The sequence below is a fragment of the Pantherophis guttatus genome, chromosome 1 (assembly GCF_059756535.1).
Source record: "Pantherophis guttatus breed Tessera chromosome 1, ASM5975653v1, whole genome shotgun sequence".
NCBI lineage: Eukaryota > Metazoa > Chordata > Lepidosauria > Squamata > Colubridae > Pantherophis > Pantherophis guttatus.
In genome coordinates this window covers 250,563,158-250,576,631 of record NC_142063.1, presented here as the reverse complement: position 1 = coordinate 250,576,631, position 13,474 = coordinate 250,563,158, and the positions used below count along the sequence as shown (strand labels likewise).

The 13,474-nt window shown below is 42.2% G+C and overlaps 1 protein-coding gene across 1 annotated transcript in view; it reads right to left on the bottom strand.

Annotated features, from left to right (window-relative positions):
* The window catches only part of SLC35F1 (solute carrier family 35 member F1), a 233,486-nt gene extending 230,948 nt beyond the window's left edge, over positions 1-2,538 (bottom strand). Inside the window, exon 1 of the mRNA XM_034418687.3 lies at positions 1,712-2,538. Coding sequence (XP_034274578.2) covers positions 1,712-1,875 — 164 coding nt within the window. The 5' untranslated portion in view covers positions 1,876-2,538. The remainder of the gene's footprint in view (positions 1-1,711) is intronic.
* Positions 2,539-13,474: the final 10,936 nt, after the last annotated feature.

Genomic DNA, 13,474 nt, shown 5'->3' with positions numbered 1-13,474 from the left:
CACAAGAAGATACCATTAAGGATATATAAGGAGATCAGACATAGAACAAATAAACTGAGGAGTTACCATTTGAAAGAGATAACAATTTTAAACTCAATTGATCTTGAAACAGAGATTCTTTTGTAAATTTGTGCAATTCCTTTCCCATATTTTTCCCTTATTTATTATTGGCTACCTGCCAAGGCAATCTTAGCTTTGCCTCACCAACAGGTTCTATCTCTTCGTACATTATAAATTCAGATCATTTTGACAATGAGAATTTTCCTCTATCAAGAACAGGCAGACTTGAACTAATCTGAGTCTCATGAAAATGTCAGGAAGCAAAAAGCTTCATTTGTTTGGAATACTAAAAATAACCACAATGCATACCATTGAAATAAAACTAATCAACTCGGATGGGTTTCCAAATCCTTCCCTCTTCATGTTCCTCTCTCAAGTAATCCAACCCGGGCATAAGTTCCTTGGAGATTTTCCCACTGAGACTTGAAATGGCACCACACAATCATTTTTCACTGCTGAGGATTTTCACAGGAAAAGAAGGAAATGAAGCTATATTATTCCAGATCTACAGCATAAGCTACAAGAAAGATTCCTGGTGGTGTACAAACAGCTGCTTAAAAAGATATTTTTCGTAGAGAGTTAACAAGATTCCTGAGCAGCTCACAAATGCTATACTATACTTCCCCAACCAAACATGATCTTTTCTCACAGCCAGGAGCAAAAGAAGACACTTTGGTCATAAATAGAACAGCTTTGCCTCCATCCCTTAGGCAACGAAAGGAACTCCACAAGAGTTAACCTTTCCAGTTCGGCATTCCTGCCCTGCTCCAGGATATCTGGATCAAGTTTCCCTTGCACTTTGCCAGATGCACACACACACAAAAGCAGGAAGAGAAGCTAGTTTTCCCAAAACATCTACCACAGTGTAAAAAACGTTTGGGGCTCTTCCATTCTGTTAAACTGAGTTGAAGGATTGAAAAAAGGAAAGGGCGGGACATTGATTTTGCTTCCATCCCACCTTTTCTTCTGGTGAGGATGCATCTGTGGGCTTCGATGAGTATTTTAGTGCTGCTTCCAAAAATCAGGCTTCCATTTTGCCCCTTTCCCAAGCACCAGCTAGCCCCAAGCACCAACTAGCTAGGGTTTTCAGAAGAATCTCCTTAAACAAGCTACCCTCCATCATGACAGATGCTCTTTAATCAAAGCCAGTGTGCTGAAGAAAATGGATGACCCTTTCTGTCACGCCATCCCTGCCCACAGAAACTCTTAAACAAAAGCACCCAGCCTGAGACTTCTTCTTCTTCAGTGGGGAACTCCACTGGATGCCTTGGTGCCCAGAGGGCGTTTTCTACTAGGACTTGCATTCGAGACTGGGCTAGGATTATCTAGCGTTGCGATCCGTTTCCAATTCAGGCCAGGGCCGACCTCCGGCTACTCCGAACATGTGCAGAGTTACTCTTCTCTTACAATGCCCGATTCAGCCCCACCCACCCAGCCAGCCAGCCAGCCGATGTGGAGAAGGGATTATTAGGAAGCCGCAGGGCGCTTGAACCAGCGTTTTAATAATACACACACATACACAAACCCCACATTAGGATGCTGGATCTGAATGGCCCCTTCTGCCGCTCTCGCTCCCCTTCCGAGGAAAGCGACCTTTGCGGGGATGGCTATTGTGGCCGGGATGCGTGAGGAGCCCTCCAAGCCAGCTCACCTGTTAAACACTTTACGGATCTTCTGGCTCACACTGGAGGAAGGCGGGGCGGAGATGCAGCTCCGGCCGCCGCCGCCACCGATGCCCTCGGGAGGCAGATTTTCAATGGTCGCCACGACATGGTTGGGCTGCTGCTGCTGCTGCTGCTGATCCGGAGAGATCATCGCGGTGGGGCTGGCGATCAGAAGAGAGCAGCAGGGCGCATCGTGCGCCGCCCGGCCGCCGAGGCGAGAATCCCGCGGAAGATCCAGAGAAAGCGCCCGCGGGGGCGGCTGCGGGGGTTCGCGCGCTTCTCTTTGGGGCTCCAGCTCCAGCCGCCGCCGCCGCCGCCGCACGCCTCAGGGCTGCTCGGCCATGGAGCGAAGGAGGTGGTTTTTTTTTTTGGTTTGGTTTTTTTTGGGGGGAGGGGGGTCCTTCAGTTGCAGCCGCCCCGCTCCTTCCCCAGCAGCAGCAAGTGTCCGCCAACGAGGGGTGCGGCGAGCAACCCGAGTGATGGCAGCCGCGGGAACCTCGAGGGGGCTGCCTGGCTCTTCTTTTGTCTCTCCGCAGCTCAGCCCAGCCCAGCCCAACCCAACCCAGCCGGCGTCTCTCTTACTCGCTCGCTCGCTCTCTCTCTCTCGCTCTCTTTCTCCTTCTCGGCGAAGCGCGATCAGGTGCAGCGCTTCGCTCAGCGCTGTCTGCACAGCCCGGACTGAGGGAGCCGCCTCTGCGCGCGCACGGAACAGGGGAGCTCTTCACGCCAGAGTGCGGCTGCAGACAAGCCGAGCCGAAGCCGCCCGCTCCGTGCGCCCCCCCGCCTCCTCCCCAGCCCTCTCCGTCCGTTCCCCCCCACCTCACGTCCCCTCCTTCCAGTTCAGTTGCGCCCACTAGAGGAAGCAGGCAGGATTGGACGCCCTCCACCTTCCCATCCGCTATCTTTCTTTCCCCCTTTGCCCTCCTTTCCCTTTCGGAATTGTTTGCCGGGAGTTGTAGTTTCCTGCGGTGCTCAAGGTGCTCAAACTCTCCGCTTACCTTCAGAACCGCTCGTCCCTGGACAGCTCCCAGCATCCACCACGGCCCTGGCGAACGGGGACATAAGGGCAGGAAAGAAAGCAGGCGAAAGAGTTAAGTCCCAAAGGTGCTTTTTTCTGGAGGCGACTGGACTTCTTGTTTTGTTTTGTTTTTCTTTGAAGACTTTTCTTTGAAGAAGAAAAAACAAGGAAGTCCAGATGCCTCCAGAAAAAAAGCACCTTTGGGACAACCATGACCTGGATGACTGAGAATCTCTACAGAGTAAGCTTATATGCGGGCAATAAAGTCCACTTGCTGGGATGCATCATGTGTGGTCTGTATAGTAGTTCTTTGTGGCAATTTTACTATATACTTCGGTTAACTCCCCAAAAGGCTGCTTTAAAAAAATGGTAGGGAAAAAAAGGTCTGGTAGAAAGAAACGATGTTAAAATCGAACCCAGGAGCATGTATTTGATCCATCCGTAAGCTATATTTGATCCATAGGGTAAGGGAAGAGACATTGGGGAAGTTGCTGGGTGTCCCTCAATGTTATCTGCAAGGTTTGCTTGCAGTGGCTCTCTGGGTGTTGGATGAAAGTTGCACCCAAGCCCCCTGCACAAAACGATCTCCCTGTCTTACAACTTTTCTCAATTTACTAGGGAAACATCTGGGAATGAAGTCCTTCTGGAAGCACAGCAGAACTAAGGATGTGTTGCAGAAAGAAAAGGAGGGGTGGCTTCCTGTGTGTTTTTGTGACTCAGGAACCACAGCTGGGTTGGATTTGTGGAGAAGTAACTTCAACTCACAACATAAGAGGTCTTTGTGGGTTTGTTTGTTTTTTTACATGTGTGGTGCTGACATAGGTGAAGTAAAGTCTGCAAGAGCAAACAAAAGTCTTGCTTCCACAAACAGGCAGATGACATCTGGGTTGGAGCATTAGGGTAGGCAGCTACCTACCTCATTTGGAGAAGCATTTACATTGTAGACATTGTTAGAGACAGGAGTGCTGATTGGAATATAGATTTGGATCAGGATTCCCAGGATAAATGGAAGTGCAATACAAAGTATCCAAGCCAAGGAGATATGTGGGATGCCTGCTCTTATTTGCTGCTATCAACTTCCTCTGGAGCACCAAGGCAAGAGCATCAGGTCAGGTGCCAACCATTGAGTCCTGTAGGAAGATTCTCTCCCCTCCCCAAAGCTGTATTTGAACAAGGCTTCTTTGCATGGCAATAAGAACAGCACTTGCAGTGTGAGCTACCTGGATTGTTTCCATCTTTATTTATTTGTTAATGAGTTTATTACATTCTGGTGTTTTTCAGCTTTATTTGAATCTGTGGGGATTTTTATTTTTTTTAAAAATAACTCATCCAACAATTAATGTTATTGTGAACCACTAGGACGAACCTTTCCGGCACCGAGTGCCAAAATGTGTGTACGTATGTGCCGGAAACTGGAAGAGTAGCCGCCTGGTGCATGCACTGGCCACTTGGTCTTCCGGTTTCTGGAGTGCATGCACACGTGAAAACCAGATGGCTGGTGCATAAATAAATAAATAACTTTATTGTCATTGTACGTGTATACACAGTATACCCATACAACGAGATTCACTTAACACCCAAAGACTAGGTCCAACACACATAACAATCCCCAAACACACTCCCACCCGCCACATATGCATGTGCCAGAACCCAGAAGATCATCTTCTTGGCATGTGCATGCGCACGGGACGGCTGCTCTTCCGGTTTCCGGTGCTCCCGCACGCGGGAACACCAGCTGGCCAGTACAGTGAAACACAGAAGAGCAATGGGTGATGGCTCACGTGCCCGGAGAGATGGCTCTGCATGCCACTTCTGGCACATGTGCCATAGGTTTGCCATCACAGCACTAGAACATATTTTATTATTGAAAATGGCATATTAATGAAAAATAACAATATTAATGCCTAAGCCTAATGCCTAAGCAAACTAAGAAGGATCAAATCTGGTTACTGCTGGGATGGAAGACACTAGGAAGTCCCCAAGGAAGTCCCCAAGGAAGTCCCCAAGTTGATAGAACACACTGAGAAATTGGGAAAAACTTGGAAGTCAGTAAAAGGATGCTCCCGCATTCCTGCCAAGAAAATTACAAGGATTTACTTGTCCATATTGTCCCCAGGAGCTGAGTTTAAGTTAAAGAAAAATTAAATGCAAAGTTGAAAAAATGAATTTGTGATTCATGACTTTGATGATTAGACATTAGATTATAGAAAGAAAAGAAATGATGTAACTTTAGAGAGTGAATTTAAAAAATAATTGTACTTATAACTATTGTGAAGACTGGAAGCCACTTCTTTGATTTTTTTTCCTATTTTTATTCAACTTTTTCTTTTCTTTCTCTTTGCTTTCTCTTTGCTTTCTTTTTTTGTCTTTCTTACTTTATATTAGTTTGTATTAGTTTTCATCTTATTGTTAAAAGCTTCAATCAAAATATAATTCTTTTTAAAAAGTTTAATAGTAAATAAGGTTTTCCATTTTCCATTTACACTTTACTAAATTGGCCATATTATTTAAATGTGCTGTTCTCTTTTGTTATTGGTTTGTTTGTTTTTTACATATGATGGTATATATTTCAGTAAATGCATATTGTTCACTGCTTTGGGCAATTAACTAGAAAACAGAACAACACATAACTAAAGGAAATTAAGATACGCTTTACTGTACTGCATGAATCTTGTAATCTTGTTATTCTAAGAGAGCATTCACCCAAGCAACTTTTGACAGTTGATTAACCTACCCTAGTTATCCACTGCTTTATAATGCAGGATACGTTGTTCCCCTTCATATTTTACATAATCGCTATATGGAACACACCAGTGCATATCTATGGTGCATCTAATATAACTTTCCCCATCTTCATTGTAGCTGAATGGCTTGGAGAGGCTCTTTGGAGTGGATTACTATGTTTGCTCTTTTATAAGGCTAATGTTGTTTTCTTTAGTTCTGCATGCAAATAGACACATTATTCTTTCTCTTGAAACAAAATACATGGACAGGAAATCAGCACTATCTGATCACATCTGAAATTGGGGCATTTTGATTTTGGTACTATTTTTCTACAACTTACTGCACTGGTTATAGTATACTCCCATCTCTTATGTTTCTTCATCACATAAACTGTCACCCTGAAGTATTTGCTGAATTATCAGTGGTTCCCCCCACCCCCCAGCTTCCTTGCTGAAAGTAATATACTTTGCTATTGTTTGTTGTTGTTGTTTTGTTTTGTTTTACTAAAGCAATAATCATTTGTGTCAGCCCATTGGCCTTTAGAAATCACAGACAAATGGGACAATAAAGCATGCCAGTTAGAAATGTAAAAACAACAACAGAGTTCTGCCTTTCAAGATTATTCCATTTCTAATGTTTATTGTTTATTATTACAATTATTATTGTATACTTGTTTATTGGACCCGTGTCCCTCCTGGTTAGTGCTGGCTTCTCGGGAGGTGACACGAGGCTGGTTCCAGGGGATTATAAATGCTTCGCTGGGTGAGGGTGTCTTTCCTGCTGCCTTGAAAGAGGCGGTGGTGAGGCCTCTCCTCAAGAAGCCTTCCCTGGACCCGGCAATGTTGGTAAATTATTGTCCGGTCTCCAACCTTCGTTTTGTGGCAAAGGTTGTTGAGAGTGTGGTTGCGCAACAGCTTCCCCAGCACCTGGATGAAACGACGTATCTGGATCCGTTCCAGTCGGGCTTCAGGCCCGGGTACAGCACGGAAACGGCATTGGTCGCGTTGGTTGATGATCTCTGGAGGGCTCGGGACAGGGGGTGCTCCTCTGTCCTGGTCCTGTTAGATCTCTCAGCGGCTTTTGATACCATCGACCATGGTATCATGCTGCACCGGTTGGAAGAGTTAGGGGTGGGAGGCACCGTGTTGCGGTGGTTCTCCTCCTTTCTCTCTGACCGGTCGCAGTCCGTGTTGACAGGGGGACAGAGGTCGACCCCGAGGCCCCTCATATGTGGGGTGCCGCAAGGGTCGGTCCTCTCACCTCTCCTGTTCAACATTTATGTGAAGCCGCTGGGCGAGATCATCCGTGGTTTCGGGGTGGAGTACCATCAGTACGCTGATGACACCCAGCTGTACATCTCCACCCCGGATCACCCCAACGATGCCCTTGAAGTGATGTCCCGGTGCCTGGAGGCCGTACGGATCTGGATGGGGAGGAACAGGCTCAGGCTCAACCCATCCAAGACCGAGTGGCTGTGGTTTCCGACGTCCCGATATAGCCAGTTGACGCCATCACTGACTATTGGGGGCGAATCATTGGCCCCCACGGAGAGGGCTCGCAACTTGGGCGTCCTCCTGGATTCACGGCTGTCTTTAGAAGAGCACTTGACGGCCGTGACCGGGAGGATTTTTTATCAGGTCCGCCTGATTCGCCAGTTGCGTCCCTTTCTGGATCGGGACTCATTACGCACGGTCACTCATGCCCTCGTCACCTCCCGCCTGGACTATTGTAATGCTCTCTACATGGGGCTCCCTTTGAGGAGCACCCGGAGGCTCCAACTGGCGCAGAGTGCAGCCGCGCGGGTGGTAATGGGAGCGACATGGCGCTCCCATGTAACACCTCTCCTGCGCGAGCTGCACTGGCTCCCGGTGGTCTTCCGGGTGCGCTTCAAGGTTTTGGTTACCACCTTTAAAGCGCTCCATGGCTTAGGGCCTGGTTATTTACGGGACCGCCTACTACCACCAATAGCCTCCCACCGGCCAGTACGCTCTCATAGAGAGGGACTCCTCCGGCTGCCGTCAGCCAAACAGTGTCGACTGGCGGCCCCTAGGGGGAGAGCCTTCTCTGTGGGGGCACCTACCATCTGGAATGAGCTCCCCCCGGAGATACGGAGGATCCCGGATCTGCGTTCCTTCCGCCGTGCTGTGAAGACCTTTTTATTCCATCAAGCGGGCTTGGCCTGATCTCTTCCCTTTTTAAAATATGTAAATTTTAATCTGTTTTTAAATTATTGGGGTATTTTAATTTGTCTGGGCCAAAAAGTTTAATTTGATTTTATCGGGTTTTTAAATTTTGTGTATTTATGTATTTTATTGTTGGCTGTTCACCGCCCTGAGTCCTTCGGGAGTAGGGCGGTATACAAATCAAATAAAACCTAAACCTAAACCTAATAACTCTTAATTAAACAAAGGCATTTATCCAGTCTATCCAAAGCAGAGGAATTAGATTATAACTACTATCCTGTTCTTAGTTTGCCATTCCAGCAGACATGAGTGCAAATTATATTCTAAAATATCTACAGTTTCAGTCTGAGGGATGCTGGTTGATAAAGAGCTTTTAAACTACGATTTCTATATAGGTCCACCAAGATGACAATTCTTTGCCACTGAGTCATGGGATTAGATTTCCCCCTTCAAGGCTGGAAAACAAAGCTATGACATTGATGGGATAAATTCCAGTACTGGTTCCCTTCTCCTACTGCTATGCCAAATATCAGAAAAATTGATGCTAACAAAGGATTGAATAGACTGCAAAGGGTATGAGACTGAGATGAGTTAGTGTTAGCCCAGTGAGGTAATTCCGAGAAGAAGCACAACCAGAAATACTAGCTCTATTTTTATTGTAAAATAATCTTCACAGTAATCTTGCATGTCTGAAAGTATTTCTTCCCTCCTGTCCTTTTAGTCTCCAGAAAACTAGGAAGGATGCCTTTTCAAAGGTTTCCCATACCTTTCCCCCTTCTGTGGGCTGAGACATTTTTACATTCCATCTGTCCACTTAGCAATTCTCCTTCATGCCTCTCAAGGTCATTCCCACATACCATTACAGTTAGCAATTGGGTTAGAAAGACTGTAAAATATAGTCTTTCTATACTTTAAAGACTTTAAAGACAATATAAAAAATTATGAACTTTCTCATTCTTCATGCTATCAGAAATTTAGAAATTGGAGAACGGGTCTAGATTATTACCGGTACTTCCCTTTGCTTACAATCAGACAATTTTTAATTTACAAACCAAAAACAACAGCAGGAAAAACAGCAGATACTGCTCTTCCACTAATTTAAAACTACTTGGTTCAGTGTTATTGCATGTTTGCTGGGTGTTCTTATTTCCACGGACTAACAGATGCCTTTTATTGTCTTGCTTCTTATCATGGTCTGATTGTTTGCTTTTTTAAAAATAAAAGTGTTCTGCAATTATTTTAGTGCTTTTTAAAAAGTGTTTTAATCTTAGCTTGAGTATTTTGGTCAACTGATAAATCCATCTTGTAGCAATTGCCTCCTTTTTTTGTAGAAGAAGAAAAGTTATTCTGGATCATTTGTTTTGTTATGAACCCAGAGCCTTTTTCAGAAGCCATGATTAATATAAACAACTAGAAAGTGGAACAAAGACCTGTTTAGGTTATTTCATCAGCCCTATTAATAAACATCAAGATAAAGTCGACAAAGGTAGAATGGGATTAGCTTGATGTTTTAACTTGTTTGATGATTCATGTAGGCAAGAAATCTGAGAAGTGATTTTTCATAAAATCCTCTGCCATTGGACTTCATTTTTTGTGCCCTGAGACTATTCTAATTTCTTTGTTCCATCCTGCCCAACACTAACCAACCCACAGTCAACTAACCATGCCTTTTTAGGCTCCTCCTCCTCTTCTTCCTCATGCTCTCCCAAACAACCTAGGTCAGTATTCTGGATCAAGTGAGCAGGAACCTTCTAGTTGGTTCTATTGAATCTTGTCCAATTTTTTCCCCCTTTTCTGCTAATTTTGAGATTCCCTCATGTTTGCTTCTCTCTTCAGTGGTGCCACTGGGCATATATAAAGACCCATTTGGAGAATGAGTTTGAAGCCTTTGCCATACTTGGGCCTGGAAGATATTTAAATTAGAGTTTTCATAATCCTCTAACAATTGGCCTTGCTCATTTTGATCAATAAGACATGAAGTGTTCTAATATCTAAGGGGCTACCACAAAGAAGAGGGAGTCAACTTATTCTCTAAGGCACCTGAAGGCAGGACAAGAAGCAATTGATGGAAACTAATCAAGGAGAGAAGCAACATAAAATTAAGGAGAAATTTCCAGACAGAACAATTAATCAGTGGAACAACTTGCTTCCAAAAGTGGTGAATGCTCCAACAGTGGGATTTTTTAAGAAGAGATTGGACTATGATTTGTCTGAAATGGTATAGGATTTCCTGCCTGAGCAGGGGGTTGGACTAGAAGACCTCCAAGATCCCTTCCAACTCTGTTATTCTATTAAATATTGGACACGTATTTGGTACAGAGCTATTCATATTTTTCCTCCCAATGCAAAGGGTGTTCTGGGTTCCCAGTGTTCAGGTGCCTTCAAAACCAAGATTCAAAAAATTGCTTGAGGAATTGGAGAGAACTTGATTGAGATGCTCAGCATTTTTGTCACACCATATATTAATTTTACCAGCTCATCTTGTCTGTTGTTATTTATTAACTATATATTCAGGTTAGCCCTCTATTATGCTGTGTTCATAAGGGTAGTTCTTTTAATGTGCTGAGCCTGAAGATCCTTCCCTAGGGCTCCCCAAAAGCTGTCCTGTGGGCAGTGTGATTTGACAGAAAGAACAAATGATATCAGGACATACACTTTATTTTCCCAAGCTTCACCTCTAGTGACATTTGGCCTCTTGGAGGAGATGGAGATTGAATCATATGCTTTCCCTGCTCCTGTCCCACTGGTTTCAGCTTCTTGATATAGAGACTATCCTGGTGGAAGGCAAACTGATGTTGGTAAAACAATAAGATTGCAAAAGCAGCTATATATACTCTTCCAAATAGCAGTGTAGATGTATGAGGGGTAATTTATAAAACATGTCACTTTTAGTTTTTTAATCTTTGTAGAATTAAACTCTGGTCTTAAACTAACAGGTTTTGTGGGGTTGTAATCATTAACATTCTCTGATTTTTTAAAAAACATCATTTATCATTTGCAATGATAAATCACCAATTTCTTCTTCTCTCCAAAATTTGATTTCCCACAAATTAATCTGTGAGTTAAACTGGATTAGCTAAATATGGTTGTGTACCATTTGGGAAAAGAATTGTTAGATGTACATCTCAAAGAATATGTGCTAATAAGCATCTAAGAGTGCTACAAAATCATTGTTAGTCACTATTCAATGAGTCATTTATTGAAATATTGGGAATTATGTCAATTAGGCTATTCAAAGTGGGTGTTGGACTGTTTATTGGGTGCCTCCCTGCTAGAGCTGGTAATGAATTATTGCAGTTACAATTCTACAGTTGCACCTGGCTTTTAGATATACTGATTTTTTTAAAAAAATAAATAGCTTCCCTTCTTCCACATATTTTATCACAGATATGTGGTAATGTTTAACAAAATTTTCCATTAAGATGGAATTTAAAAATCAATAATTATAACAAGGGACATTATCATTTTAAAGCCAAATCCATGATAGTTTTGCTAACCCTAGATTATGTATCACTGAGAGAAGCCAAGGGGGTAGTTCTGCTGAAGTTCCTTTATTTTTTCTTTTAAAAACTCCTTTGCTTTCAGAAGAAACAACTATTTAACAGCTTAACATGTTCGGGGATGCAATTTATTTTTCTTCTTGTGTATGTATCATTCCTCTGTATTAATAAAGCAGATGTATTAAAAAGTAAGATAAAATAAAAGCGGATAAATTTAACTTAGGGAAAGATACACTCAACATCCTGAATGAGGATCACAAAGCAAGCAACTCTAGAACTAATAAATGTTTTGAAAACCTTAGTGCACCACCTACTGACCAATTTAATATAAAACTTTTCTTTTTCTTATTCTAATACAGAAGACCAAACCAAGAAAGCTTGTTCCCAAATACTCATTTTTAAACAGCAGATTGACCAATATTTGAAGCAGGGTAGAGATAAGCAAGTTTTGGCACTTCTGTGCCAAATTTATGGGTTGTGATACTTGGAACAACATTCCTTAGTGGATACTTAGCAGTTGACTAAGGAGCTTTCAACATTTCATCTAGTAATCTCTTGTGATCTTCCTCCCTCTCTTCCTACATTTTAAATCTGGGAATAATATACAGGCTGATTTGAAAACATTTCTGCTATCAAAAATAAAGCAACTGTTAGCATGAAAAAGGAAGATATCAGAAAGGCAGAGATATTAAAATACACCATTAAATTTGCACAGAATTGGTTTAAACATACGCCCAAATTCAAGCTAGATTCTGTAAAGACAAACGAGAGTATTGTATCTACCAAACGACACACCCGCTGGATAGATGACTTCTTGTTTCGTGTTGAAACAAAATTTATATCTAAGACTTATAATCTTTTGCTATCATGGTATACAGCTGAGGAGATAGTAAAACATACGATGATTGCCTGGGAGAGAAATTTAGGAAGACCAATGCAACTTGAAGAATGGCAGGGAATATGGAATAGATCAATGAAATTGACACTATCAGCGGCATTTAAGGAGAACTTTTACAAAATGTTTTATAGGTGGTACCTCCCACCAGCTAGGATAGCTAAAATGTTCCCTGGATCTTCAGACAAATGTTGGAAGTGTAATTCGGCCAGGGGTACTTTTTTTCACCAGTGGTGGACCTGCCCTCAGATTAGGAAATTTTGGGAAAAGATTCAAAAATGGTTGAACGAGATAACAGATGCAAGTTTCCCCCTAACTCCAGATTCTTACTTACTCGGAATCAAGCTAAAAGACGTGGGCAAACAAGATTGGCACCTATTCATCCATATTACAATAGCAGCGAGAATGGCACTGGCCTAGCAATGGAAAAATGCAAATACACCATCAGATCAACTTATAATAAATAAGATATTGAACTGTGCTGACTTGGACAAATTAACGTATATCCTAAGAGAGAAAAAGTAACTGGGAACACTGGTATATATGGCTAAAGAAGAGGACAAACATAGAGTAAACAATATAATATTAAATATAAACTTAGTTATAATTAGATAGTGTTTGGTATTCAAAATAGTCAATGTTATCTGAACGAAAAGATCTACCAGGATGTAACTATGAATAGGTATCTGGGGGATCGTTATGACCCCCGGTTAGTCTTTCTTTGTGGTTGTCTTTATGTGTTGTGTTGTGTACCCATATATATATATGATATATATATATATATATATATATATATATATATATATATATATATATATATATATATATATATATAATATCTGTTTGATAATTACAGTATATGTTTTTTTATTTGTAAATAATTAATAAAGATCAATTTTAAATAAATAAATTAATAAATAAATAAATAAATAAATAAAGCAACTGTTAGCATGAAAAAGGAAGATATCAGAAAGGCAGAGATATTAAAATACACCTTTAAATTGGCACAGAATTGGTTTAAACATTATTTTGCATCAGATTAGAGAGAAATGCAGACATAGTTCACGATGCAATGTATTGTCTAGTTCCTCATTCCTTGGTTTTAGGATTTTTTCCCCTCATTCAATCATATCCAATTCTCAGAGACCGCCTGGACAACTCCCTGCAGTTTTCCTAGAAAGATTTTTCAGAAGTGGTTTACCATTGTCTCTTTCCAAGGGCTGAGAAATAGAGACTGACCCAAGGTCACTCCAGCTGGCTTTGTGACTAAAGCAGAGTTAGAATTCATGCTCTCCTGATTCCTAGCTCTCAGGCTTAAGATATGGGTTTCCAAAAGATAAAGCATTGATGAAGGGGTTATAGATGGTCAATTAAGCTACGATAGTTGGGGCAACCTGTAGCTTCCACGTGTTCCTCAACTATTCCTCTTA